Source organism: Alternaria burnsii (assembly GCF_013036055.1).
Source record: "Alternaria burnsii strain CBS107.38 chromosome Unknown 731, whole genome shotgun sequence".
NCBI lineage: Eukaryota > Fungi > Ascomycota > Dothideomycetes > Pleosporales > Pleosporaceae > Alternaria > Alternaria burnsii.
The window spans coordinates 648,095-674,836 of NW_024066115.1; the positions used below are offsets into that span (position 1 = coordinate 648,095).

General features: G+C 51.0%; 10 protein-coding genes across 10 annotated transcripts; 4 read left to right on the plus strand and 6 right to left on the minus strand.

Moving 5' to 3' along the window:
* Positions 1–1,046: 1,046 nt before the first annotated feature.
* On the minus strand, positions 1,047–2,046 carry GT037_006882 (uncharacterized protein; the record flags this gene model as incomplete). Its single annotated transcript, XM_038931929.1, has 2 exons — positions 1,047–1,785; positions 1,886–2,046. The coding sequence occupies 2 exons, from the start codon at positions 2,044–2,046 to the stop codon at positions 1,047–1,049; spliced, it is 900 nt and encodes a 299-aa protein (XP_038785401.1).
* Positions 2,047–2,839: 793 nt separating this feature from the next.
* On the minus strand, positions 2,840–7,082 carry GT037_006883 (uncharacterized protein; the record flags this gene model as incomplete). Its single annotated transcript, XM_038931930.1, has 3 exons — positions 2,840–3,805; positions 3,853–4,434; positions 4,479–7,082. 3 exons carry the CDS (start codon positions 7,080–7,082, stop codon positions 2,840–2,842), a joined length of 4,152 nt encoding a protein of 1,383 aa, XP_038785402.1.
* A 910-nt stretch (positions 7,083–7,992) lies between these two features.
* GT037_006884 (uncharacterized protein) lies at positions 7,993–8,388 on the plus strand (the record flags this gene model as incomplete). Its single annotated transcript, XM_038931931.1, has 1 exon — positions 7,993–8,388. One exon carries the CDS (start codon positions 7,993–7,995, stop codon positions 8,386–8,388), a length of 396 nt encoding a protein of 131 aa, XP_038785403.1.
* A 409-nt stretch (positions 8,389–8,797) lies between these two features.
* On the plus strand, positions 8,798–10,073 carry GT037_006885 (uncharacterized protein; the record flags this gene model as incomplete). The annotated part of the gene is made up of 3 exons (XM_038931932.1): positions 8,798–8,938; positions 9,080–9,238; positions 9,303–10,073. 3 exons carry the CDS (start codon positions 8,798–8,800, stop codon positions 10,071–10,073), a joined length of 1,071 nt encoding a protein of 356 aa, XP_038785404.1.
* A 176-nt stretch (positions 10,074–10,249) lies between these two features.
* On the minus strand, positions 10,250–12,004 carry GT037_006886 (uncharacterized protein; the record flags this gene model as incomplete). Its single annotated transcript, XM_038931933.1, has 1 exon — positions 10,250–12,004. One exon carries the CDS (start codon positions 12,002–12,004, stop codon positions 10,250–10,252), a length of 1,755 nt encoding a protein of 584 aa, XP_038785405.1.
* Positions 12,005–12,454: 450 nt separating this feature from the next.
* Positions 12,455–14,080, plus strand: GT037_006887 (class ii aars and biotin synthetase; the record flags this gene model as incomplete). The annotated part of the gene is made up of 1 exon (XM_038931934.1): positions 12,455–14,080. The coding sequence occupies one exon, from the start codon at positions 12,455–12,457 to the stop codon at positions 14,078–14,080; it is 1,626 nt and encodes a 541-aa protein (XP_038785406.1).
* A 987-nt stretch (positions 14,081–15,067) lies between these two features.
* Positions 15,068–16,779, minus strand: GT037_006888 (uncharacterized protein; the record flags this gene model as incomplete). Its single annotated transcript, XM_038931935.1, has 5 exons — positions 15,068–15,243; positions 15,293–15,837; positions 15,894–16,095; positions 16,171–16,403; positions 16,727–16,779. Coding segments are annotated over 5 exons (1,209 nt in total), but the record flags the coding sequence as incomplete, so codon positions are not given.
* A 1,485-nt stretch (positions 16,780–18,264) lies between these two features.
* Positions 18,265–19,403, minus strand: GT037_006889 (uncharacterized protein; the record flags this gene model as incomplete). The annotated part of the gene is made up of 2 exons (XM_038931936.1): positions 18,265–18,661; positions 18,715–19,403. Coding segments are annotated over 2 exons (1,086 nt in total), but the record flags the coding sequence as incomplete, so codon positions are not given.
* Positions 19,404–20,172: 769 nt separating this feature from the next.
* Positions 20,173–22,068, minus strand: GT037_006890 (mfs general substrate transporter; the record flags this gene model as incomplete). The annotated part of the gene is made up of 3 exons (XM_038931937.1): positions 20,173–21,258; positions 21,313–21,731; positions 21,909–22,068. The coding sequence occupies 3 exons, from the start codon at positions 22,066–22,068 to the stop codon at positions 20,173–20,175; spliced, it is 1,665 nt and encodes a 554-aa protein (XP_038785409.1).
* Positions 22,069–22,598: 530 nt separating this feature from the next.
* GT037_006891 (hcp-like protein) lies at positions 22,599–26,738 on the plus strand (the record flags this gene model as incomplete). The annotated part of the gene is made up of 4 exons (XM_038931938.1): positions 22,599–22,638; positions 22,694–24,754; positions 24,810–25,207; positions 25,419–26,738. The coding sequence occupies 4 exons, from the start codon at positions 22,599–22,601 to the stop codon at positions 26,736–26,738; spliced, it is 3,819 nt and encodes a 1,272-aa protein (XP_038785410.1).
* Between the last annotated feature and the right edge of the window lie 4 nt (positions 26,739–26,742).

Consider the following 26,742-nt stretch of genomic DNA (forward strand, 5'->3'; position numbering starts at 1 on the left):
CCAAATAGACGTAACACCGCTTCCTTTGTGAGCAAGCAGACGTTCGCTTTGTTTAATTCCTATAGAATAAGTACATATTCCCTAGACCGTCGTAGATCTGGGGAAAGCTTCAAACGTTCAGAAGCAGTTGCTGTAGTCACGCTTCGACAAGCATTGGTACCACTCTGTCCAACGAAGTGCGTGTCAAAGTCTCTTGCGCCACTAGCCGTGGCAACTTTAGCATGCTCACAGTGGTCCTTCATATATTGTAGATCGGTCGCGATATCCCGACAAGAAGCACAGAATTGGCTATTTGTCTGGAAGAGTCATGAGAAGGAGCCCGAACAAGTAAGGGATTCAACATACCTTGTTACACAAAAAATCCCCGCATGTATTTGAGCAGGCTGCTCGTGCACATGCTCCCAACCCGCCATTCACACAGCAGTTTGCACGGTTGAGTACCCTCAGGTAACCGAGGTTATTATTACAGGACTTAGGGCCTAAGATATCCGTTTCATAATTACATTTTAGCTATTCCATGACATTAGCATATGTCGCAAATAGGAGATGGGCGAAACATTAAGACCTACAGTAGACCCCTTTGCCAGTGAGCGCGCTTCAAAAGGTTCGAAAAGATCAGGAAAATCGCCGGGTCTCGAACATCCCATCTGTTGGTACACAGATTTTGCATCACCTGTGAATGTGACGCCAGGACATCGTGGATCATACACCGTCATGTTGACGAGGACCAGATCGTCGACGGACCATCAGGTAGTGAGACTCGTGTAGGAACCGTTCTTCTCGGGGATCGCAACTGCGTTGATCATGACCTACTCGTACAGATCGGTATGAAAGCTATGAAATAGCTAGAGAGAACAGGAAGCTACTTACAGTGTATATACTAAGGCATAGAGTCGCGAAAACAATCTTCATGTTGTCAAGGGGCTTTTATTAGTCTAGTTGATGTTGGTGAACAGTAGTGTGCTCGTATGCTGGGCTGATCGTGTCTGAATTTGAGTGGTGCAGGCTGAAGATATCCGGAAGGAGAACATGTAGCAGGACGAGACCTAATACCTCGCCCTGGCAGGCAAAGGTTCCATCAGGTACCTCATTCTCTCGGCAGCGTCATCATCAGCTAACTTTTGTCTCTCTGTGTCTATCTCTCCCTCTTCATCTGAGTCTTCGCGAGCTCTCTCCTCCTCCTGCCTCCTTCTCGCCCTTTTCCCCAACCTCGATTTCCTGTTCTTTACGAAAGTTCTCATTTGAGGCGATTCCGGCTCCGGCTCGAGGTCGTGAACGTGGAACAAGTAACACAGCTTCCCTTTCATCTCGTTCAGCCATTCCATGACTTCGACTTCGGACCGGTCTCCCGAGAACGGCACAATCTCATCCTCGTTTGCGGCGGTCAAGCAATTCATCATGAATTCTTTTGGGAGGTCATCCTTCCATTCTTTCATTTCCTGCTTCGTTCCAATATACACGATGACATCGACGATGAGACTTCGAAGAGATGAGTCCGAGCTGGTGGCCTCGTATATATCTGAGATATACTTGTACGGCAGTCGATCTGGATTGTCGAAAATGCGGAGGAAGAACTCGTTCAAGGCTGCGTTGCGAAGTGTATCGATCTCAAAGTCTTTCGCGAATTCAAAAATGTCGATCAGTGTGCCGAAAGAGAAACGTCGGTTCGTCGTCTCATCTGAGTCCAGACGATAGAGGTTACCGGTTTCGAGGAATTTCAGAAAGATGCGGAAGAGACTGGGCGAGCTATTGGGAACGATGAAAAACTCTGATGTTCCGTGTAGACTGGGGTACGTCAGTGTACTTTTGTTTGGTTAAACATGTGTGATAGTGCAGTGGATGCTCCCACAATGAAGTGCTGAATGACACGATGATACAAACTTACTGATCATTGAAGTAGTATGATATAAGGCGCAGGCACCTTAGAGGCGCTTCGAGCACTTCGGTATCGCTACCACTCCCTACTTCCAGTGACACGATCTCGGGGGCACCCCGTGTTCTAGGGTAAATATAGGGGTCGCTACAGGGTAAATGCGAGCTCGACATCGCACTTCAATTATAGATGCAGTGTTGATGGAGGCATGCATGAGGGTACTGAGGTAGCGAGGGAGAAGACGAAGTCGCAATGGAAAACATAAGTCCAACAAGCGTTAAAGTGGGGTTGCCTTGGCAAGTGCAAACGGCCAAGTGAAGGTGAAGAAACCTATTGCCAGACAGGTATATGTAGAACTGTACTAGAGAATTCGAAAGGGAAGGTATAGAGAGCCGAGACAGCGTGTTCTTATTTACACGGAAGGAAGACACGAAAGCAACATCCGGTATCCAACATAGGATGATGATGCATTTACACGGGTATATCCCACAGTTAATGCCTAAGAGCAGTCCTGAGCGTACTCAGACGAGCTGGCGAGACTCCAGCACGAAAAACTGATGAAGGCCGTCTTTCCTTATGCTACGTCCATGGAATTTTCAGAAGATTTAGATCATCTATGGATTAGAGTATCAAAGATCGATGGCCCACTGATGCTTGGCTCAGTCAACACTGACCCGGAAGGGTCGTTGGAGTTAGCATACATAGGTCATTCACGATGACGAGCGGCGCACCTGCCTACGTAAACATCATAGACATCATCTATCTAACTATCCTACTTCATGTCATCCCATATCTGCGAAAGCCCACATAGACGCCTCGCTGTACATTCCATGAAGTCCGGATGCCACCGATAACACATTAGCTAAGTATGCCCCCAACGCCCGAACAACGCACAATGATGCAGAGGTATCGAAAGGAGAAACAAACACCAAAACAGTGACATGTGACAAGAATGGTAGGTTTCTTTCATCGGCGTGGGCCCATACCGCCCGTCATGCGACCACCACCAGCGTTGAGACTCTGTCGGACGATCATTTCTGCGGCCTGCGCAGCAGCGAGGCGTTCCTGTTGTGCGTTAGCGAATGCAAGTTCGGACAACGACGGGGTGACACATGCCTTTTGCCTGCTTCTGTCCTTGAGGTATCGCTCCGCCTCAGGCCTCATTCTCAATATCCTCAGAATCATGTCGTCATTAGGCTCAGCTTGTGCTTCCTTTCTTTTCTCCTCCTTGGCCTTCTTCATTGTACCCAGGTTCCTCGATAACATAATGGTCTTGTGTTTCCTAGTTGGCATTCCGACAAGTCCTGCCGCGCCACCGAATTGGTGACCCATAGCAGGCGGTGCTGACATGCGATTAAGACGTTGTGACTGTTCTTGCTGTCGCCTTGCGCTGGCAGCGGCCATTGATTCGGACGTGCGAATAAGATCCTCGGTAGGTTCGAAGTAGAAGAAGTTGAGGTTCTGAAGCTCATGGTACTTGGGCGATTTAAGAACGTCCATCGGCACACCTTCGACGTTACCATCCTCGTCCACAGCATGGAAGAAGTCGAACAGCATCTTCAGCCACTTGAAGACGATATCGAGCTCTTGCTGTGTCAATGGGCGCTGCTGTGACAGCTTGTCAGATAGAGGAGGTACGAGTAGCGACTCTATCGTTGCAAGCGCTTCTTTCCAGAGTCTTGTCATGACCATGATCATTGCAGCATCTGTCAATGTCTGCTTCATGATGGCAAAGTTCTCGTCGAAGTAGACGAAGAGAGGACCAAGGGCTTCGGTAACATCTTGCTGCGTGGGACCCTGAGCTTGGATGACCGACATAGGTCGGGCTGTTCTGAAGTTGCCAAGATAGTTCGTTACCTTCGATGCTACTCCTTTGTTTAGCAGAGCATCAAGTGATCGGCGAGAAAGCTTATAACCGATGAAAGAAGAAAGCTGTCTTTGTTAGCTCAACCCATCTGAAACGATGGCAATATGCCTACCTTGTCCGTGATCTTCCGTGTCATGTCACGCTCAGTCCTCTTAAGTGTTCTGAACGACTTGCCGAAGTAGAATTGGATATCGTCTCGCTCTCCTTCCATGCTCACACGTAGTAACAGACGACCCTGGGTATCCAAATCAAGCCAGTATTCACGGGGCATGTAGTCGCGAAAATGTGATGGATCGAGCTTGAGAGATGTCCGACCAACGCAGTCATGATCGCCCATAGCGTCCCAGTCCCAAATTGTCGCAACAACATTGAGCGGGCCGTTAGTCGTGATGTCAATCGTCTCGTCCCAACGTGGGTTCAAGTTGCGGTAGATCACACGAGTCTTTGCCAAGCGCTTTTGGTACTCATCACCAAGTACAACATATGGATCGCTAAGTCCATTCATATCACATGCTTTCAGATCTTCAGCCTCGATGATCTTAATAGTGAAGACAAAGTTATTGTTTCGAGCGCGTTGCGTTGGTGGTGGTGAGTGCTTTTGAATGACCTCAGCGCAGGCATCGACGCCGATCTCGCGCTCGAGCTTGTCTAACTGCTGCATCGCATACTCAATATTGTTGAGTTTGACAAGTGACTAAACATGTAAGCATTGACCACGCCATGTAGTGGGTGACTTACCTCAGGGTAGAACTGGAAGGGCTCGACTTTCTCCTTTTGACTGTAGAAGTCCTTGACTGTCGACAGCCACTTTTCAGATTTGGTTTGACGGGCGGCCGCCTCTTGTTCGGGTGTAAGTCGATCCATCTCTTTAGCAAACTTCTGTTCCACAAGCTCGCAGTATCTTGCGAGTGCGACGCCGATTGACTTGGAGACAGCAGTCATGAATTTGGCGTACTGAACATCATTATCCCAGTTCAAGGAAACAATTTGCTCGATGCTCTGGTTGAAGGATCGGAAGACGTCCACAACCGATACGCTATGGCGCTCGTCGTCGGAAGGAATGGGGTTCTGAGACTCGATCTGGAACTGGTCCGCCTTGAACGCGTTATCAACCCACCCAATCAGGTTCTGGTCCGTCATTTGAATCCATCGCCATACAAAATCCTGTAGCTGTTCCTCGATACTGAAAGCGAAATTTTTGTTTGGCAGAGCATCGCTGTGTATGCGGCGGATTTCAACGAGCTCTTTATACAAGTCGAACCCATCCTGCACAGGTACGTCTTCTTCTTTGCTTTGCGCAACGTCCATGATTCGAGCGACTAGGTCTCGCGCATCTGCGGCGTACGAAGGAAACATCTTCTCGACCAGACACATCATGGGACTAGCCCCCATGACTTCTGGGTTCTTGCGATAACGCTTCTGTATCCGCTCGCAGAGCTTGACCACGGCGCGACCAAGTTCAATGACGTGATAGAACTCCCATTCTTCTTTTGTGTCTGGAATGTGCTTGGCAAGAAGCTCCCGATACACATCACCGGCCTTCTCCCTCAGACCTTGGCGTAATTGCTCGGTAAACTGATCCATGTCTTCTTCAGTGCCAGGGAACGTGGGGTCGTCGTAAATGTGTGACTCTAGGATATACATGACCGGCCCAAGTGCAGGCGGTTTGGTATCGTACACATGCATCATCAGCTCGTACAACTCTCGCAGCAAGCAATCGTGCAATGTTGACAGAATTTGCTGGTTGAGAGTATAGTCCTGGATCGTCCATTTCGTTCGATCGAACAAGGATTCCTGCACCGGAACGTGACTCATTCGATGTGACTTCTTGTCTGTTGGCGGCGGCTCTTTGACATAATTGAAGGCAGCGTCGAGCGTGTCGAGACTGATGTCTTGGTTGATGTATTTGTCTCTGATGACATCTAGGAACAAAACGAGGCGGGAGAATTGAGGTATCCTCCATCGGAGAGCAATCTCGTTCAGGAGTTCTGCCGACTGCTTCGATAGGAGTTTGACGGATGGGTTCTCGCTCGTAGCTTCAGTTGGCTCGAGTTCAGTGTCCGCAAGGTCATACGTCAGTGCTTCATTCAGTATCGCACGGTAAGTGGCACGTGGATCTGAAGGTATGAAGGTGTAGGATGAGCTATCATTAGGGTCGTCGTTGATGTTGAGCCCACTCATATCTACAGGTTGGTCAATGACATACGAGGAGCCGTTCTCGGAAGACAAAGACCCTTGGCGCGAAGCATCTGAGTAGCCCGGGTCCAAAGACGCCTTCGGCTTGAATTGTGGCACAGATCCGGGGGAGCTCTTTGCGAGCTCGGGATTTGACTGAATGATGGCCAATATCATCTGTGAGAGATCCGGTACCTCTTGATTCTTCCATGCCTCGTACGCCTCGTCAGTATCGAAGTCATCACTGTTCAGCGTCTTTTTCGTCATGAGACTGAGGTGGGCTTGGTATGTCTTGAGATCCTGCAAAGCAGCCTTTTCTGTCCACACGGCCTTGTAGCGGTTGATGTCGGCCTGCACGTCGGAGTATCCGACGGCGAAGATACGCGACACGACCAAGACGAGTGGCATGTCCTTGACTTCGTAGCTGCGTGGAACTTCGACTTCGACTGTTGTGCCACCTTGTCCGCCGTTGCGCTGGTTCTCTGCCGCCAAATCTTGGTCGTGTACGAGGAGCTTCTTCTCCATGGTGGCCAGCCGATGCGCGAGTTCTGGTCGGTCCTTTTGCCAGTCATGGTCCCTGAGGGTGGAACTGACAAGACGCAGGAATAGAGCGACGTGTCGATCTACCATGAGCTTCCAGCCCTCATCTCCTGGCGCCTTGCCCTTTTGTAGTTCTTTTGTAGCGTTGGAGTAGAAGATCAGGAGCAGGTCCTCTACTCTCCTGTCCTTGTCCATGTTCTTCCTGAAAGACGGGTCCTTGAAGGCGTTCAAGAAGACAGCAAACGTCCGCTTGACCGTGGCATCCTGAAACTCGGGCATGCGTTCCTGGCCCATGAGCACCTTTGTTATCCGCTTGTCGAGCGCGGCCATGAAGTCGCGGGGGAAGCGCGTGCTCTTGGAGTCCCGTATGAGGGAGAAGTCCTTCATGAGGTCGTTGATCGAGGTCGATGAGCGCTGTATATGCTTGGGCGCTGCAGGAACATGCTGCACTCGCTTCTGTCGGGGCTGGAGGAGGTATGCGAGGTATGCTGCACGCAGAGCATAGAGATAGGCATCTTGGGCGGTGACGGGGCGCTTCCCACGGGCGTTGGCCGAGCTGTGTCGTCGCAGGCGGTCCTGTGCTTGGAGGCTGTTGATGCGGCGATTGCTCCCCCGGGTGCCGTCCATGGTGGAGCAGGTGGGAGGGTTCAATGGCGTGGGTGGACGAGTTTGGCTGTGGTTGGGCGCATATCAAGGCGGTGGTGGTGGTGTAGTGCACGCTCCCGGGCTGCAGCTGCCCAGTGGGATGTCCTAGCGGGGTCGTGCCTTCTCTTGTCGTCTCTCCTGGCACGCGTCGACTCTGCAATTCACCCCAGGGCTTCTTTTGCACGCTTCACCGAGGGTTGCTACAATCGGCGGTAATCTTTGGGCGTCGCGTCGTGGCCGACGGGGCTCCTGGTGGCGCGGAAGATCCACCGGAGTGCGTCACACGTTGTTGCTGTGCAGGGAGCCAGGAGCCTCATATCCGCTGACTGGGGCCCGGCCACCTTGAAACAACGCTTTAATTAGCCGCGAGTTTCTTGTTTCGCAGCGCCATGTCGACCTCTCTGCCATGGACATGGTGGTTTTACTAGCAGCGACGCCGTTGTCCGCCCACTCTCGCCAGGCACATGTCAAGTATGAAGAGCCTCCGCTTCACTCTGTGCGCCCATCGGTAGCGCACCACACGCTGCGCTGCACAGCACACACGACATTCCCATCGCGCCTGCTACCACAGCCTTCTCTTGCTGCTCGGTGTCATTTGCATATGGTGGTGCTGCCGATAGTATGCCTTCAAGCTCGGCACTCGTCGGCCCATTCACATGAAGGGCAGGAACCCTGAGCGCCTGATATCTTTTACTACACCACAGCAATCGTGAATCGCAGCCTGTGAACCGGAACCTAACTTCAAACTTCAGCAAGATAAACACAGCTCAAACAATTATCACGCGCATCTATATCCGCCAAATCGACTCGTACCACTCGAGCCAATCCACGATCCCAGTAGACTCGTCGTTCGCATTAGACGATATACTTGTACAACTACCTACACACTGTCATGCCGGAGTCGCAGAGTCCCACAAACGCTGCCGACCGGCCCCGCCTCACCGAAGCTCAAAAGAAGGAGAACCACATCCGCTCTGAGCAGAAGCGACGCGAAGCCATAAGAGAAGGCTTCGACCGACTTGCCTCAATAGTACCCGGTCTAGAGGGGCAAGGGCGAAGCGAGGCAGTCGTGCTGGGAGGCGCAATCAAGCTTATGCGCGAGAAGATTGTGGAGCGACAACAAATCATCGCCGACGCCAAGGCAAAGGGGATTGATACAACAGGGTGGGAGTTGGACAAGGAGACTATGGAGGCGTGCGCTAGACAAATGGAGAGAACGCTGGCCGAGGACAGGCAGGCTGCCAATGAAGAGGAGAACGGTAATGCGAGTGAGGTGAAGAAGGAGTAGGCATACAGATGCAGAACGAAGAAGACATGGACTGAAGTTGCGAGGCGAGGGCACAGTGTTGGAACATCCCTACTTTGCTGTTCACCAGTAAAGACATGGATTCGCCAACCAGCCTGCGTCTTCCTATGGCCTACGAAGGATTATGAGAAAGGTTAACGGAGATTACTGCACTTTTCTTGACCATCGCGTCCAATCGTTGCATTCAAAACAAACGTAATGATCAAGTCAGCCTCCATAGTGACAACTCAAGATGGAAGTACATTTAGACGGCTTACATTCACCCGTGCACCTCACATGTCTTATCGATAAGCCTGAAATTATCTTTCACATGAAAGTAGCCCCACCATCCAACATACTAACGCCTCGCATACCGGTCTAACCTGATTCAACCCCAGTTCAGTATCCCATAATGGCCTTCAGTTTTGGCTTCTCGGGTGACGATATAGAAGAAGATCCAAACGATGTGCAAGACCAAGCACAGCAGCCAGCAACCACGGACAGTGATGTGCCACCACCGATTCCGGCAAAGACACATGATCTAGATGAACTGGTAAGTGTGCGCTTTTGGTGCTTGTGTAATGCAAGTGCATACGCATAATGATTTCTCATTCTGAAACTCCTGACATCCCTTCCCTTCTTGAAATGTCGTTGACATTGCTGAGTACCTAGGTACCGAACTGACATACCACAGCTATCAACCCTGCCAGACAAGCTTTCCTACTCAACTGTCAGCATAACAAGTCCCAAAGGCTTCACAGCGCGCCTTCCACGCCGCGAGCTCTTCGATGTCCGCCTTCAGCTCATGGCCGAAGATGATGGATCTTCTCAGACGCCCCTAACAGGTCTCGATGTACGTTTCACTTTCCCACCAAAATTCCCATCATAGACTCATCTAAGCTAACACTTACACCAAGGACTCGGACCTCCGCCAAAACGTCTATGAAGGCGGCTACAAGACTTGGGAATGCAGTCTCGATCTTGTCCGCTACCTCTTGGATCGTGGTCCGCGGAAGGACCTCGATGACCTGATGCGGGTTGGACACGTTATCGAAATGGGCTGTGGCTCCGCGCTCCCTTCTCTTCTCTTATTCCAATACGCAGTGAAGAATCAACTTGGAATTTACTTCACGCTGACAGATTATAACGCCGATGTCATGCGACTCGTCACTCTCCCCAATCTACTCTTGACATGGGTGGGTACACTGAGTGCTGGAGATAGTCAAACGCTGTTCTCCGAAACTGGAAACCCGCTGTTGGAACAAGAGGAGAATGGCGAGTTGTACATCACTCCCGAGATTCTCTCTGCTTTCAAGAGGGTAATCAACGAGACTGGGATTATCATGACATTTATTTCCGGATCTTGGACACCGATCGATGCGCTTCTGGAGATGATTCCTTCGTCACCAGACTTGAATACTTTCATCCTTGGTTCCGAGACGATCTACTCGCCGGCTTCGCTTACAGCGTTCACGGATGCGATCGTTGCGCTGATGGGGCGGGTCAAGACAGGCAAGACCATGGTGGCGGCGAAGAGAGTTTACTTTGGTGTTGGAGGTAGTGTGGATGGATTCAGGGAGGCTTGTGCACAGAGAGGATGTGTGGCTTATGAAATGGAGTTTGAAGGATTAGGAGATGGTAGCGATGGGGGCGTAAGGAGATGTTTGGTCGAGGTGCAGATGTACTGAATTTGCAAACAATGGAGTTTCAATAAAGTCAAAAGCTATGAATGGCGTGGGTATCTAGGCACATACTAGGGGAAAAAGGAAGCCAAGAGACTAAAAACAATCTCATGAACGCCATCATGCCATACCCAAGCCCAAACGTAGAGTCATCCAACCTTCTCAATGCCGAGACAATTCTACTACTTCGCCCTGACCGTGACCGTCGGTCCAGGCAGCTCTCTCCTGCCGTCAGATTCCTCTCCACCACGCATGAGCCTCTTGTATGTCTCCCTCTCTTCCCTCATCTGCTCTCCACGACTGACCTGCAGCCTCTCGACACCTTTCCCAATAGTATCAATGTGGAATTCTAACGAGTAACCACTCGCATATCCCAAGATCTCCGGCGCCGCGACGCCTTCCCGCAGGTTTTCCAATTCAGCCTGAATTTCCTGTAGCTTGAGAAGCGTGTCCGTTACATGATTGACGGCTCTCTTGCGGTACGCGTTGATGTTGGAGAGTAGATTAAGGGATTTGATGTTGGCCTTCACATCCCCGCGGTTTCCACCGAGCTTTGTCCAAAGACTAGAGAGAAGCTCGTCTTGTCTGCTCGTTATCGTCTGGTCGTCGTTTGTCGCAATCTCATAGATGGTACCTAGTCGCTCGTCAAGATTTTGTAGGACAAGAAGAAGCGCTTGAGCAGTTTGAATAAGACCGGTGATTTCGTCCTTGTTTTTGCTGACGTGTAGGACATATTGGTCGAAGATCTGCTGTTGAAGCGATGGTGGTGGGGCCACAAATGCGCCTGTGAGCTGGTTGAGGACTCGACCAACAGCGCCAACTGATGCTTCTTTTTCCGAAATCCCAGACAGTACATTCATGGTCCAGGTATTTGTTGCGATGACGCGGTCCATGGCTGCTCCTATACGGCTGTTGTAGCGGGAGAGATCGAGGGAAGCCTCATTAGCTGTTTGCATAAAGTACTCAAATTCGTTCTCCAGTGCTTTGCGGCTTGGAAGACGAGAGTGTTTGACAAGAATTCGCAAATCGCGGATAGCAAGTTCAGAGTTCTTGATGGTGGCAGGTAATGCAGAAGTATCTTTCGATGCATCCAAGATATCCTCAAATCTACCTTGGACGTTGATAAGTTCCTCAAAATCAGCTTGAGGGCTTTCTGTGCCTGTCGTAACACAGGCAGCGATGAGATAAGAAGAGCCGGGTATGGCACAAACAGGACCCATTACAGCATTTGAAACTGTGGAGCGTAGCATGCCGGATGCTATCTGGATACTGAAAACTAGTATACCAACACCAAGTATGACGCCCAGGACCGGTTTGATGAAGTGGCGCAGGGCGTAGGAGAAGATATCCAACAAATGAGCAAGAAGTGGTGCGGCGACTTTATCCCAGAAGAGACTCACATAATGCCATGGGCTCACCTCCCCCTGCTCCTGTGGTGACGACTGTTGATATTCGTTGGAAGAGCCTCTCGTAGAAGAAATGCCAGATGCATGGGGTGGATTTGATGAAGAGTTTTGGGCCGGTTTCCTTGCTCGATTTCGCGGCTGGGGCTTTGCCCCTGGTGACCCATTGTATCCACTCTGCGAGTTGGCCATAGATGGCATGATGAAGCTTGGCTCGAACACGTCTTGCCTTTGCGTCCTTTGGTCTGATCCTATTCTCTGCGACTGACTGGCTTTAGTACGACTCGCTGGCTGTCGTACTGGCCGAACTTGGGTTCGAGCTGTAGGTGTTGATTGACTGAGGTGGTCACGCTTAGGTCTCGGTGTCACAGGTGTCTGAGGTTCTTGTATCGTTTCTTTGTCGGATCCTTCCAGTTCCACTTCACTGGCTTCGTCGCTAGCGGAGTGAATCGATCCTTCGTCGCCGGATGCGTAGTCAGCGTCACCCCAACTACTGCCCAAGCTGTGTTCGAGTCGATGGGAACGTGCGCTCATGTTCTAAGTTGGTAGTATCTGTGAGTGGGGGCGATGATCGCGTGGGGCAAGGCAAGGATGCGGATTAAGTGGTAGTTATAGGATTAGGCAGTAGCAGTGTTTCAAGAAACAGTCCAAACTGTCTCACTGACTGCCCTTTGTGTAGTTGTAGGAGGTTGGGTAGGCGGTTTGCCACTTCATACGTGTGACGTGGGGCATACCAATCAGGCTTCGAGCGCATACCACGATCAGCTCGCAGCCGAGACACTTAGTGCTTTTGCCATCAGTAAAGTTTCCGTGCGGATGAATGACTCTAGCACGTTACCTCTAGTGCCTGGCTGCATTACTGACTGTGGTGTTGACTTGTGGACGCGTCGACGTCATGTTGGAGCTCGCAGCCGCCAAGACGACTAGCCCAGAAAGCGCATCCTGAACACCACGCGAAGGCGTTGCAGGTATCAGGACTTTCCGATGTCATTACGCCAGCTTTCGTTCGCGCTACGGACTGCACGACAGGCGCAACCAGCATCAGCAACGTGGCGCCAAAATGGCCGTCTCTTTGTGCGGAGCTGCTCTTGCTCTGCGCCTCACCAGTTACAGCACACTGTGACTGTCTCATCTGAGGCACCCGCCAGTGCGCAATTGAACCCTACAACCGGCACCCCGCCTACGCCCTCCCTCGACCACCGAACTCTCGCGCAGACACACAACCTCTTCATTACATCTCCGTACAGCCCTGGCTCACCGCTCATCCTTCCCAACGGCGCCTATGTCTTCCAGAAGTTGCAGTCGTTCCTCCGAGCGCAGTATCCACAATTCGGCTTCCAGGAGGTCATTACGCCCATAATATATAAGAAGTCACTATGGGAGAAGTCAGGACACTGGGAGAACTATGCCGAGGATATGTTCAGTGTGCAGGGGCGAGGTACAACTGCGCAAATCCCAGAAGCAGAAGGTGGAGAGGACGGAGAATTCGGCCTGAAGCCAATGAACTGTCCAGGCCACTGCTTGCTGTTCAGGGATGAGATCAATAGCTATAGGGATCTGCCAGTCAGACTTGCCGACTTCAGTGCTCTACACAGGAACGAGATCTCAGGCGCCTTGACAGGTCTGACCAGAGTCCGGCGGTTTCACCAGGACGACGCGCACATCTTCTGTCGACCAGATCAAATCTTGGCCGAGATTGAGCAGACACTCAAGTTTGTGGGCATGGTGTACAACACGTTTGGATTAGGTCCCTACAAGCTGCTTCTCTCTACTCGGCCAAAAGATAGCTTCATCGGCACTATTGAGGAATGGGATCGTGCAGAAGAGCAGTTGACTACTGCGCTGAACAACATCGGAAGCGAATGGGCGATTAACGAAGGAGACGGAGCATTCTATGGGCCGAAGATCGACATCATCCTAAAAGATTCGAACGGCAAGGAGCATCAGACGGCAACCATACAACTGGACTTCCAACTTCCGCAGCGCTTCGACCTACAATACCAGGCATCGCCGGAAGAACTAGAGGCGGGGCCACAATCGTCCATGGACGCAGGTCTAGACCCAGCCCTTCGCCGCCCGGTCATCGTCCACCGCGCTATCTACGGATCCATCGAGCGCTTCATGGCTCTGCTGATCGAACACTATGCTGGCAAATATCCGTTCTGGCTGTCTCCCCGGCCTGCCATCGTCTTGTCGCTGAATTCCGACCCAAAGGTCCTTGAACATGTCTCGCGCATTCAGTCTGTCCTCTCGGGGCTCACACCATCTGACGCACCAGAAATTTCCGCATCGTCACCTAAGCCACTCCCGTTGTCGACCATACACCTTCCCATAGACGTTGACACCAGCGACCGTTCGCTCGGCAAAAAGATCGCTGAAGCAAGGACAAAGAAGTACAACCATATCATCGTCGTCGGTGGTAAGGAGGTTGAGAGCGGCAGCATGAACCTCCAGATCATGAATCAGCCGAATGAGGAATTTACTATAGAGGCGTTGCAAGTCTCCTTGGGAAAGACGCTTACTGAGAAAGAGCGATCGAAAGCCACTGTGAACGTCGATCTGGATTCTGCTAGAAAATATTTCGAGAATCTAGCCAACACATTCTTGTAATGCAGAGTCAATCTGCATTCAAAAGCTCGTCCGTCACCAACAACGTACCGTCATGATTACTCAGTATCTAGTCCTACTCTTCACTGTTCTCCTGCGCTGACTTCATCATCAAGTTCAGTCTGAATTGTCGTTTAGCACGCGTAGCTATTATTCGTTATCGTGTAACTGAGAGATCAAGTGCGGTCGAATGCCCCATTTCGGTTCTGAGATCATACAAGCACGCTTTCACTCCACGATTTCGGAATGATCATCGAGACAGAATATCATGCAATCAGGTTATGTATATCTAGAAGAATATCACAATAGCATTCGTTTTGATCTCACTTCTGCCGGAAAAGTCGCCTGTAGGATCCTTGATGTGCAGCTCGACAATATGGAGGCAACGGCGAGCAAACTATCCAGAGCATCCCTGCAACAGGACCATGGTTACACAAATCTCAAGTTTTGTTTCTTCAACGATAGCTAAGCTTGTAGGTTTCGATGGGACGCAAACCAATTTTTCCCTCTTGATACGTCGGTCTATCTAATTCTGCTTACTCTCACATTAACTTGCTCGACACTAAGAACTGCTTTCGGACGTACGAACTGCATTTCCAAGCGCCCAGAATGTGTTCAGAATACTTGCATAAATTTCTCCTTGCCTCTCCAAACGAGCAGCGCTCGACCGTCCATCTCGCGCTATCGGTGCCGAAGCCATTCGAACTCTTCGCAAACCGGCTATATAGCGGCAGCTTGGACACTGTTACCCAATACAAGTGCTTCGCCTAAAAGCACAGCAAGGGTGCATCAAGCCTGGTGATTGGCATCGAGAAAACCATTTCTCGTTTAGCGCATGTAACACAATTGATGCGTACATTTTGACATTTCTGTGTTAAGCTCCTATTTTCCTAAAAGAACGGCGACTTGCGGGTCGCGTGCGCTACCTTCATAACAGAAGGCTGTGAGGTATAAGTTGTAGGAAGTAGTTTGTTCGTGGCAACAGGTCGTTCAACGAGGGTTGAAGCGTGCCTGATCCATCACACGGCTGATGTGTACAGGTTTCTCATTCACGAGTAACATGGAGTCTGTACGCTCGCCTGAAACCGAAACTTGAGAAGGACGAATCACCTCGGGTTCAGCCGAACGCATAGTTAACCATTGGGTCACAAGCATACCGAGACAAACTGAGTTACATGTTAGCCTTGTCCATCGTGCGGAAATGTGCAAACTTACTGTCTGTCAGGCACATTAACAGACATGCATGGCTCATCTTCGCAAAAGCCCAGCTGAGGAACAAGCTGTTGTTGCATACAGTGACCATCAGCATGAAGCCAGAGCCAACAACGTTTCGAACCAGCATGACCCGCAGGTCGCTCCGAGAAGACGTTCGCATCGAGTGGCGTGTCTTGCCCATCCATTGTCTGAGTCCATGGCTTGGAGAGTCGGATTCCACACAAGTGGTATTGCTAGCGAGACTCCGCATCTTGGGTGCGGCCGAGCCTAAAGCTGGCCGAAGCTGCCACACGAAGATTCCTGTTAGAATGGTGTTGATGAGAATATCCAGCACAATGATCGCCATTGCAGCCTGTGGTTCGATGCCGATCCTGCATATACCAGTCTGATGGTTCAACTCAGAAAACGGATTGACAAACTGCCAGGCCATGATGACGAAGAACCCGCCGGTAGTCAGGATCGCTCCAACGACGTATAATCTATCTCTCGTACGACCGACGAACGGAGCTCGAACGATATGGACTCGCTCTAGTAAAAAGAGATATCTGGATGGGTCAGCGTGTGTGCTGCAGGATGACGTCGCGCGCAAAAGGACACTGACAGAGCTATCTTGTCCGCGCCATACATGACGATGCAGACTCTTATGGCAGCATGGCACTGGCCATCCGTTTGTAAGCCCAGTCCGGATACTTGTATAGCCGTGGCAAACAAGAAGGCTGTACAGACGAAGCCTTGCGCGAAGACGAGCACGTCAGAAACTCGAGTCTTTGACTTCTGGCCGGCCAGACGGCCAGCTCGGTACCCTGATTGACAGTTAGTAATTGTTTGAACAGTACTTGTATACAAAACAGTAGAGAGTTACGACAAGATGCACTTACCCTGGGCCAGTGCAAGAACGACTGCAAACGAGATGCATACTACAACAACTAACACACGATGGGGTGGGCGTTCATCTAGTCTATTAACATAAACGTCGTCCCGATTAACAAGGGTGAGTGGAGACATCGGATGCGCAGCCCCATGAGCGATGGCGATTTGCGTGAATGCGAACAGGGTCGAAAGGATGGGAAATCGCATAATCGTTGCCAAGCTGTCTGTGGAGACACAGGGACTATGTCAGGACATATACTGTCAGTCCACAAAGGGAGCTCAGATCAAGTGTTCATCACCAAAACAATCTACTAGATCTATGTGGTACATTGACCGATTTGTCGCAAGATTAGCGCATTTCCGAGAGTGTCACCGCTGGAGCTTACTTGCAATAGCGCCAGGACTTGTGAGATGGAGATATCTCCGTAGCGCCATACGTGGACCCCGTAGCGATCCTTCCGCCGCGCCATGTGCGGAGACGTTGCACTACATCTATAGTAATCGACACCGTTGGGCTCTTAAAGCCCGGATCGACACGAGAGTTTTGACCGCTGCTTCACGTACACCGGAAGTCTCTTCAGCCATGGTCCTGTCGCAAAAATACCATGGTATAGACCCTGATTCTCAAGTATTATAGTAGCTTTCAGACAGAAAACTACATCTGGATATTAACGGCGAAGTGTCCGGTGAGATCAAGAGGTGTCTTAATCTAGGGCTGCAAATACATTGGATTTCCGTACGCTCCCGACCCGCATTGCTGACATCGAAGGAAACTCTCGCGGCGCGTTCTACCTTTTAGCCTTTGCACATGCCCGCGCACCATGACGCACCGGTCTTGGTCGTCATTGATATCTGTCTCTTCGCCTTTCACATGCTGTGGCTCTCCTTCCGACTCCGCTTCCGCCATGACAAAAAATACGCTATACGATGCATCATGCGCATCCTTTCTAGTTACTCTTATCGCTTTATCCTCCACTATCTTGACCTAAATTGACTAAGTACGGGACAAGCAGATTGCGCTCTGGTTTTGGTATTCTTCTAGAGCTTGCTGAAACTTACATTTTGCACGAAAGTCAACCAGTGAATCTATCTGCGCGTTGTGTAAGGTTTCGGATTTGAGAAACTGTATTTGGTTTACTTAGGAAGAGCTCAATTCAAACACGGATTAGGACCCGGTATCAGCATATGCAAGAGGACGATAATGTCGAAAGCCGCAAGGACGGGCGAAGATTGTAAACCATAAGTTTCTGTTAAGAAAACATTCCGCAATCTAGATTCTATTCGCTCTCCAAACATAGGGTCTCCGATTTCTCTCGGCCACACTTCTCATGTCCCTGCTTCCTCAATAATTGTCTGTTTAGTTATATACATTAGGACGTTTCGAGACGCTCGTGAGTGATGGACACATTACATGTAGGTTTATCCGTATCCCTGTGAGATCCACCAGTTCGCGTGCAGGTTCTACACAACCAATTTTATTCTTCTTCGCATCAGAGATTTACTGACTGACTGTCTATTCTCACTGTGGCTTGATGTACTCTTGACCAGGACCAAAATTGCAACCAATCTGATGTGGGGTCCACTATCTACTGACTTCGGTTTACCGGCTCCCAGTGCTGGATACGAACGAACCTACCCGTACTCCAACTGTCATGAATGGAAACAGGTATTGGAGTCTGGCTCATTGCAATGCTCATGCCGAAGATCAAGGAGTTTGAGGAAAGCAGCGACCCCAGTAGCGAGCGAGAAACAGCACTAGTCTGTGAGAACGCGGGCGGGTCAGACTGTCATGTACGAGCCTGTGTGGTAATTCACATTTGGTTGTCATTTTGAGAATACCTCGTTGTACGTGTTCTAGTCCCTAGCTGTATAGGACTGTGTCCTGCTTCGCATGAAACTGCGTATCCGTAGACTGCCCGACTCTCTCCAGCCCCTATCCGTCATTTGATTGCGAGCTTAACTAAGCTTCGAGTTCTTCCTTGCCTTTAGCTGTCGTATCGATAGATTCCCAGGCTGGTCAGTTATTGTTGAAGATATTGCGTATGTTGGGCGATGCTAAAACATCATCGAGCCAACAAGCAGTTGTAAATCTCCAGGATAGTTCACCAGGCAGAAGAAATGTCGGCATCGACCGCCGCAGTGGTATCATCAGCCCAATTGCCTGTCGACTCAACAGGAGCAACACCCCAACTTCCAGCTGCAGCTGTTGAATCCCCGATACCACCCCAGTCACCGCTGGTGTTCTCAGCAGGAGGCTCCGGGCATCGCTTCTCGCCATGACCGAAGTTGTTACAGTTACGGCACTTGACTCGGCTCCAGTCACGAGGCTTTGGACACTCGCGCGATGCGTGACCCTCCTCATCGCAATTGCGGCACTTCATCACACGAGGCTTGTCGCACTCACGTGACATATGGCCCTCATCTCCGCAGTTATGGCAAGCCCGGCCGCCACCACCAGCCATAGGTTTTCGAGGCTGAGTGCAGTCGGTCTTGCGATGGCTGATGAGACGTTAGCACGGCACTAGTAAATAGTACGAAGATATTAGACTTACCCGGTCTCACCGCAGTTGAAGCAAGCTTGACCACCGGTACCCTGAGGACAGTCGCGCTTCTGGTGACCGGTCTGACCGCAGCCGTAGCAGGCACGATCGCCGCCGCCACCGCCACCTCCACCAGATGGGCAGTCGCGCTTTTGATGTCCAGTTTGACCGCACCCGTAACAGGCACGATCGCCACCACCGGTGTTGTTATAGCTTGAAGTGTTGGTAGTAGCGAAATCGCCACCAGAGCCCCAGCCATCGTTGGTAGAATTAGCAGCACCGCCGAACTCGTTGGCATTTGCGAACTGACCAGCACCGCCGAATTCGTTGCTGTCGCCAAAGCCAGTCGCATCGCCACCGAAGCTACCTGCGAGATTCTTCAACTTCTCTAGCTCTTCACGTTCTTTAGCTTCAGCCGCACGGTGCTTCCTGGAGTTCTTGTGACTGGCCCAGTCCTTAGTGAGGATCTGGCGATCGCAGATTTCGCAAAGAGATATGCGAGCGACATGCTCCTTCGCCTTAGGGTAGGGATTGGCCACAAGATTCGACATGATAGCAGTTGAGCCACGAGCCATGATGCGGATTCTTTGAGAAAGAAGGGATTGAGTCTGGGCGTAGTATAGGTCAGCTGTTTGTGCCTTGGAAAGAAGCGGCGGTTCACTGAGGTGCAGCAGATGTTGGACGTGGCATTGGTGGCTGCTGCTGCTGAAGTATAGCTTCGAGCGTGTGCTATGCTTGACCGAGGGCCAAAATCGGTAGTGTGCTCATGCTAACTCGTGGAGCAAACTGTCTCAACTTGGAGACTTGCAATCTAGACACTGGAAGGGACAGAGACTTACATTGTGCGGTGAGAGTAGGTATCGCAGACAGTCGGCAATACAATCGGCGTCTGCTGATAGTATAACCAATCTCGTACGTCGTTGGTGATATCGTGAGGCGAGGTAGTAGAGACTGAAGGTGAGCGTGGAGAATCTTATACAGGCAGGCGCGACGTAGCATGGACCCTGCACCGACAACAACAAACACTCGAAGCGAGACCGAACATAAGCCGGAAGATGCAATATGGAAGTTGGTGGAAGGCAAGAGAGCATGGAGACAGCGTCGCCAGTATGCATGTCGGGTACCAACAGTACCGGATGAAAAATGACAGGTCACTTGGGAAGGGTTACACGAGAGCTGGTGATAAGAACTAGTAGAACCACGAAACGAGGTGATTGGGAAACATCAAAGTGTGCCTCTCAACACGTACATACAGTCCTGGAACCATTGAGTAGTATGTGTAGACCTACATACTCATAAGAAGTCCCTGCGCTCAAGGGCTTGTCTCTCGAAGCGCTCCGGCGTGGAGTTCTTTGGAATACTAGAAGTGGATGTTTGGAGATTGACAGGTTAAAGGACGCGGTTTAGCATGCAGATGTCAATGTAGTTCCGATGTACATTTGTTCAAGGACCGGTTTACCTACGTGGTATTCAAGCACCTGCAGGCACCCCATCTTCGGCGTCAGCCTCTTCTTCCTCCCTCTGACTCTCACTCTTTATCGGTTCTTTCCAACCTGTACCGGCCTGTACAAGAACAACAATAACCGAAAGCCCTACGGCGCAGAGAAATAACGCCTTGAGTGCATCCGCATATGCCCCAACGGCAACGATCCTATCCTTACCTTCCAGTTTTCCCACAAGTGCAGGACTTCCCAGCAATCTCCTAATAAGCTCACCGCGGCCTTTCAACCCTGCTTTCGCAAAGCCCCTGTCCAGAGACTTGTGCAGCACACGGACGAAGTAGCCACCACCAATCGCTGAGCCAAAAGAGCCAGAAAAGCCGCGGAAGGTAGCAAGGAGGGAGATGACAATCGGATGGACCTCTGGTAGCGTAAGATGTAGGAGATGGACTAATGCGTAGTTTGTTGCAGCACCAGTGACAAGGCCGTTGAGGAACACCATGGCAACGTAAAGAGCCCATGGACTTGTGGGCGTGGAGATGAGGGCGAGCACAGCCATCGTGATTGGGAAAAGTGCCATGGCTACAACAGTATGGAGGTAGAAGCTGCCTGTGCGTTTGATGTGAAAGATGCCAGCAAGAAGACCGCCAGTTGCGAAGCCGGCATTCGTAGGGATGAGAATCGAGCCAGCAACGGCGGGCGCCCAGCCTCGAATGGCAAGCGCATACACGGGCGTGTAGAAAAGGATACTCCAACGAGCCATCATGAAACCAGTCGTGGCGAGGCAGGTCAATAGGGTACCGCGCGACCGCAGCACAGAGACTGGAATGACAGGGTCGCCAGCGACGTAGGCCTCGTTGAGAACGAAGACTGGCAGAGCGAGGGCCGATAGAATGATGGGTGTTGGGAGGACCTTTGGACCGGACAAGCCGAGAAGAAAGAGTACAATGGTGGTGGTCAGGAGGAGCGCTCCAGAGTAGTCGATGCGGGCGAGCTTCTCACGAATCGAGAGGCTTTCGTACTTGATGTTCTTTGATGTATGGCTAGCTGGAATAGAGAACAGCAGACCCAAGCCGGCCACTAAGCTTATTGGTGCTTGTATACCAAAAAGTGGTTTCTGTACGTGTCAATAGGGGACTGACGATGACTTGGAGTTAGAGTAACAGCTTACCCATCCGATCCTAGGTTCAAGCGCACCCGCTATCACCGCTCCTAGCGAGACACCGACCGTCATTGCAGTGTTGGCAAGACCCATGTAGAGACCTCTCCGTTTCGGGCTAGTCATCTGAATTGCCATGATACTAGCAACAATGAAGATGCCACCACCACCAGCTCCAGTCACCACGCGACCAAGAATGAAGTGCTCGAAAGATACGGAGGTGGACGTTATGACCGATCCAATGCAGATCAACATGGTGGAAAAGAACATGCATAGACGCGGACTAAAGACCTGACATAGTCGTCCCATCAAGGGAGCGAGAGAGGACATGGCGATGAGATACGAAGAAGTAAACCAGCTAGCGGTTTCGAAGGCATCTAAGTCTGCAGCGATAGATGACTGGGTTGTGGTAAGGATGGAGATGTTTGTGGCTACCATAGCAATTAGAACGTCGTTTGAAAAAGTACCGCGAGAATATAATACCAAATGGCTTCTGCTAGTTGCCACGGTGCACAATCTCACTCATCTAAGGATGGCACAACACAAAGTCCAAAGTGAGAAGAGAAGAAAAAAAAGCTGATGGTGCTTCAGACATCGGATAGACATACCTTGCAGAAAGATCAAAAGACCGACAGATCCGACAACAAGTGACCCTCTCAACGTCGAGATGGCTGCTTCACCATCTTTACTATCTCTGTCCGACAAGCTTGGCGACGTCGAACGCCGAAGTAGTGGCGCGCGTTCTGTTGAGGCGTTCAAGACTGCCATGATGTAGGTTCTTCGATACGATTTCAGGGGACAAGAAAAGTGCTATCAAAGAGCGATAGTGGGAAGATGAACATCGCGTAGGAAAACGCGTAGGAACAAAACGGGAATCATGATGATGATACGTGCAAGGGTGTTAGTGCTTCCATCGATGACAAATGCGGAAAGAGGTCGGTTGTCCTTGCCCGCGGGCTTTCGTCCGCGAAAGAAGCAAGATAGCGACGGAGAAATATCGCGAGAGCGCTGAAGCTTGACGCAAGCGAGGACGTTTGCCAGTTTCCTATGAGTGAAAGCCGGGGAAGTACGCGGCGATGTTGCGGCGCGCGAACGTGTGACATAAGTGACGTCAACGCTCATTGGCTGCAGAAGCCACGCATCGGGGGGCGTAACTGCCGTGATAGTGGAAAGCTGGCCTCTACAAACAACTGCACCACGACTGCGTACAAGTAGTCGCGCCTCTGCTTCGGACCCCCGCGAGATGACGCCATGAGTTTCTTTCTTCCCATCACTTTGAATTTCGACATATACCCGCAATGAGGCCGCAGCTACAGCGGCTTGTGCCGCTTCTTTTTGGTACGTATCTGCACATGCGACTGAAGTAGCTTCTGACTGACTGGTAGACCCGCAGTCTTTCTCTCGCTATTCTTATGCGTTTCTTCGGGGCAGACCAGAGAGGCTTGGAAGTCGGGATGGGGGAACATAGAAGGAGATGTGAACCCAGACCAGGGCGTACTGGCCTTTGACGATGCTATGGCGCTTCTACACACGATCAAACCGGCTGCGGCGCCATGGTGGAATTTCGACAAAAAGTCTGGCATACTGGGTACCAGCGCGTACTACGCAAAGGAAGTCTTCTTCCTGCTCTTCATGAATGGGCCGCCGCAGCAGGAGCTGTTGACCACGAACCCGCAGCCCAAGAAACTTGGACATTCCCTGTCACGGGCCGTTGACTTGTTGGAAGAGGCCGCGGCCCAGAAGAACCCCGATGCAATCTTTACTCTCGCCGAGATGAACTTCTACGGCAACTACACGCACCCGCGCAACTACTCCGAGGCCTTTCGAAGATACCACGAGCTCGCGACTTTGAATGGGAATGCCTCGGCACAGCACATGGTTGGCTTCATGCATGCGACTGGCATCGGCGGGGCAGTCAAGCAAGACCAGTCCAAGGCCATGCTATACTACACATTGGGCGCTGAAGGTGGAGACGTACGGTCAGAAATGGCTGTTGCGTATAGACATTCGGCGGGCATATCCACTCCGCGAAACTGTGACGAGGCTGTACATTTCTACAAAGCGGCGGCTGAGAAGGCTATTGCATACATGCGGTCTGGTCCACCAGGCGGGCATTCTATGCCGCGAGAGTCTTACAATATCGCCGACGATCAAGGCGGTGTGTATGGCGAAGGTGCAAGTGCGAGCAGCTCGGGACCCAACGCCAAGGTTGCAAGCGCTCAATCTGATGCCTTCTCCTCCCTCGACGACGTCTTCGAATACATGGATCTGCAGGCCCGAAAGGGTGATGCTAGGGCCACATTCAATCTTGCTAAACTCAATTATGACGGCGCACGAACATTGAAGCGAGACCTTCCGGCGGCTAAGAAACGGTTCTTGGAACTTGCCCGCATGTACTGGACAAAGGACGGAAAGATTAACGCAAATGTATCGCCGACTACCGAGAAGCTAGCTGCGAAGGCCGCTGGCTATCTTGGCCGGATGTTTCTGCGCGGCGAGGGTATGCCACAAAGTTTCGAGATTGCAAGAACCTGGTTTCGACGTGGCATGGAGTTGGGTGATGCACTGTCGCAGTACTCGATGGGTATCATGTATCTGAAAGGCCTAGGCGTGCCTCAGGACGCTGTAAAGGCTGCTGAACTGTTCGGCGCAGCTGCAGACCAGGATTTGGCAGTTGCACAAGTCCGACTTGGTGCGCTCTTTCTGGACCAAGGCGATATCGCCATCGCGGCTAAATACTTTGAGCTTGCAGCTAGGCATGGGCATCTCGAGGCCTTCTACTACTTAGCTGAAATGACGAACAACGGCATCGCTCGCACCAAGTCTTGCCCTCTAGCGGCCACATACTACAAGATCGTCGCAGAGAAGGCCGAGCTTGTCTCTACATCTTTTCCAGAAGCCAATGAGGCTTACGCCAATGGCGACCTAGAGACTGCACTCGTTAGCTACATGATGGCAGCTGAACAAGGCTTCGAGGTTGCGCAGGCTAACGTCGCCTACCTTCTCGACCAAGTCAAGCCTCGCTTTACCTTAGACTCGCTCGTTCCCTTCATGAAGCAGAACCCTTCGCTGGCTAGCGATGCATTCCTGGCGCTAGTATATTGGACGCGCTCTGCAGAACAGAAGAATGTCGACGCCATGGTGAAGATGGGAGATTACTATTTGATGGGTCTCGGAACACATCCTGATTCCGAAAAGGCTGTGGCTTGTTATACAGCAGCAGCAGAGACCATGCGAAGCGCACAAGCCATGTGGAATTTGGGCTGGATGCACGAGAATGGCATCGGCATTGATCAAGACTTCCATCTTGCCAAAAGACATTATGATCTTGCCTTGGAGACAAATCCGCGCGAGGCTTACCTACCCGTCATCCTAGCGTTGTACAAACTCAGGATCCGGAGTTGGTGGAATACCTTCACAAATGGCAACATCAAGTCTATCCAAGAGGAGCCCGGTAAGACGCCACTTCTGAAAACATTTCGACCGATCTAGTACTAATCTGGCTGCAGTCGTCAAGAAACAATGGACACTTTCGGAGTGGCTCAACGCTTTCCTCGAAGCCGAACTCGCCGGCTGGGATGAATACGAGCCTGATGACTTCGATGACACACATACAGCCGGCGACGACTACTACGGTGACGGCTACCACGGCGACGATATTGATTCGGATATTCTCGAGTCGCTCATCATTCTGGCTCTGAGCGGCGCTTTGGCATTCTTGCTGTACTACAGGACACAGAGGCAGAGAAGACAAGAGGAAGAGAGAAGACGGCAACAGGAACAACAACAGCAGCTGAATCAGGGAATTCCGGTGCAGCAACAGCAGGCGGAAGGACAGCCGCCACCAGACAGAGGGCTGTTTCCAAATCCGAACGACCCTGATTTCCTGAATTGGGTAGCAGGTGGCGTAGGTCATTGAAGCATTCTTACGTGGCGTTTAGGCAGCCGACGAGCAACGGTAGATTCCATGCAAAAATTCAACGGTAGTTCGCCAACGTACGTAGCCCTTCACTGCACAAACGTGATCTACAGATGAGGAAGCTTGCATGTTTTTGAGTGAATCGAATTCTCTACACCAATTTCTGGGTACAATAGAGCGGATTGTGGGGGAGTTGCAGATCTGCCTGGACACAACACATCGACTCCCACCAACCCACTCCTGTGTCATGGAGATGCCCCAAGATTACATCAAATTACACATCAAAACTAGCATGAAAGACGTTCTTCGGCGTAGGAGCAAGCAGACGTTCCCGTGCCCAGATACCCTTGACGGTCTTCGCGCACTTATCGAGGCCCAGGATCCCCAACCAGCATGCAACTGTGATCAGTGTGATCCGCGTTTCTACAAGTCCCATTGGAACTGCAAGATACATCCACACGACCATCCCAAACTCAAACTCGACAGCACCAAAAACGAGTTCGGAAACCAGTGCTACAAACCCTTGAAAATGAACGTTGCGCTCCGTGCTGAAGCAATGGAACTGACTAGAATAGCAGTGAAATACTTCGACCGCCCACTGGAATCTCTTAATAACACGCAACTAGCCGCTTTGATGAACCTTCAAATATGGGTTCAAGAGCACATGTCACTGTTCTTTGCCATCACACCATCCACACCATCTGCAAGTCTTGACACAATCTTCCCTGAATCTTCAATGCGCGAGCTTTGGAAGCATATCAACATTCTATTCTTCGGCTCCGACATTCCACGTCGCCTCTCCTGCTTTCGTTGGGCTACTACTCCCCCACACCCCGGATATGAAACGGCAATCGGCGTGGCGTCTGTGCGTTACTTTCTCTACAGCATCGTCATACTACCATCTATAGACTGCATGTTGATGCTCAGCACGCTTTTACACGAAGCTTGTCATATGTTCTTTCTTTACTATGCCTGCCAAGCTTGTTGGAGTACAGAATGGAACTTGAATACAGCGGGACACGGGCGCGCATGGCAAGTTCTTGCGTCGGCTGTGGAACGCAAGTTTGTAGAGTTCACAGGCCTGCCGACTGATCTTGGTCGTCTCGATTCGTTACGAGTGCACTGGGACGACTGCTGGCCATTACCTAGTATTCACGAATTAGCAGACTGGCAGCTAGACAGGCCAATATTGATGCAGATTTACGTGAATGATTTACATAAGGCAGTTCGAGGGTATGTGGGACTAGACGGAGGAGACGATAAAGTTAGAGATTTTCCGATAAGAGGGTTCAAGGAATATTGGTGGGTAGACACGAAGCAGGCTGAACGTATCGCAAAGGAAGGGAGGTTGGGAGATGGCACAGATTTCTTCGAAGAGAAGACGTTGGTGTGTCGTGCTGACTTGAGGTGCGGAGGGATGGAGCGCGAGCAAGAACAGTCTGACGGAGAGGTAGAGAGAGAACACGAGAGGATCTTAGAGAAGTGCAAATGTGAGGGTAGTATTTTTTGCCCAAAATGAACCA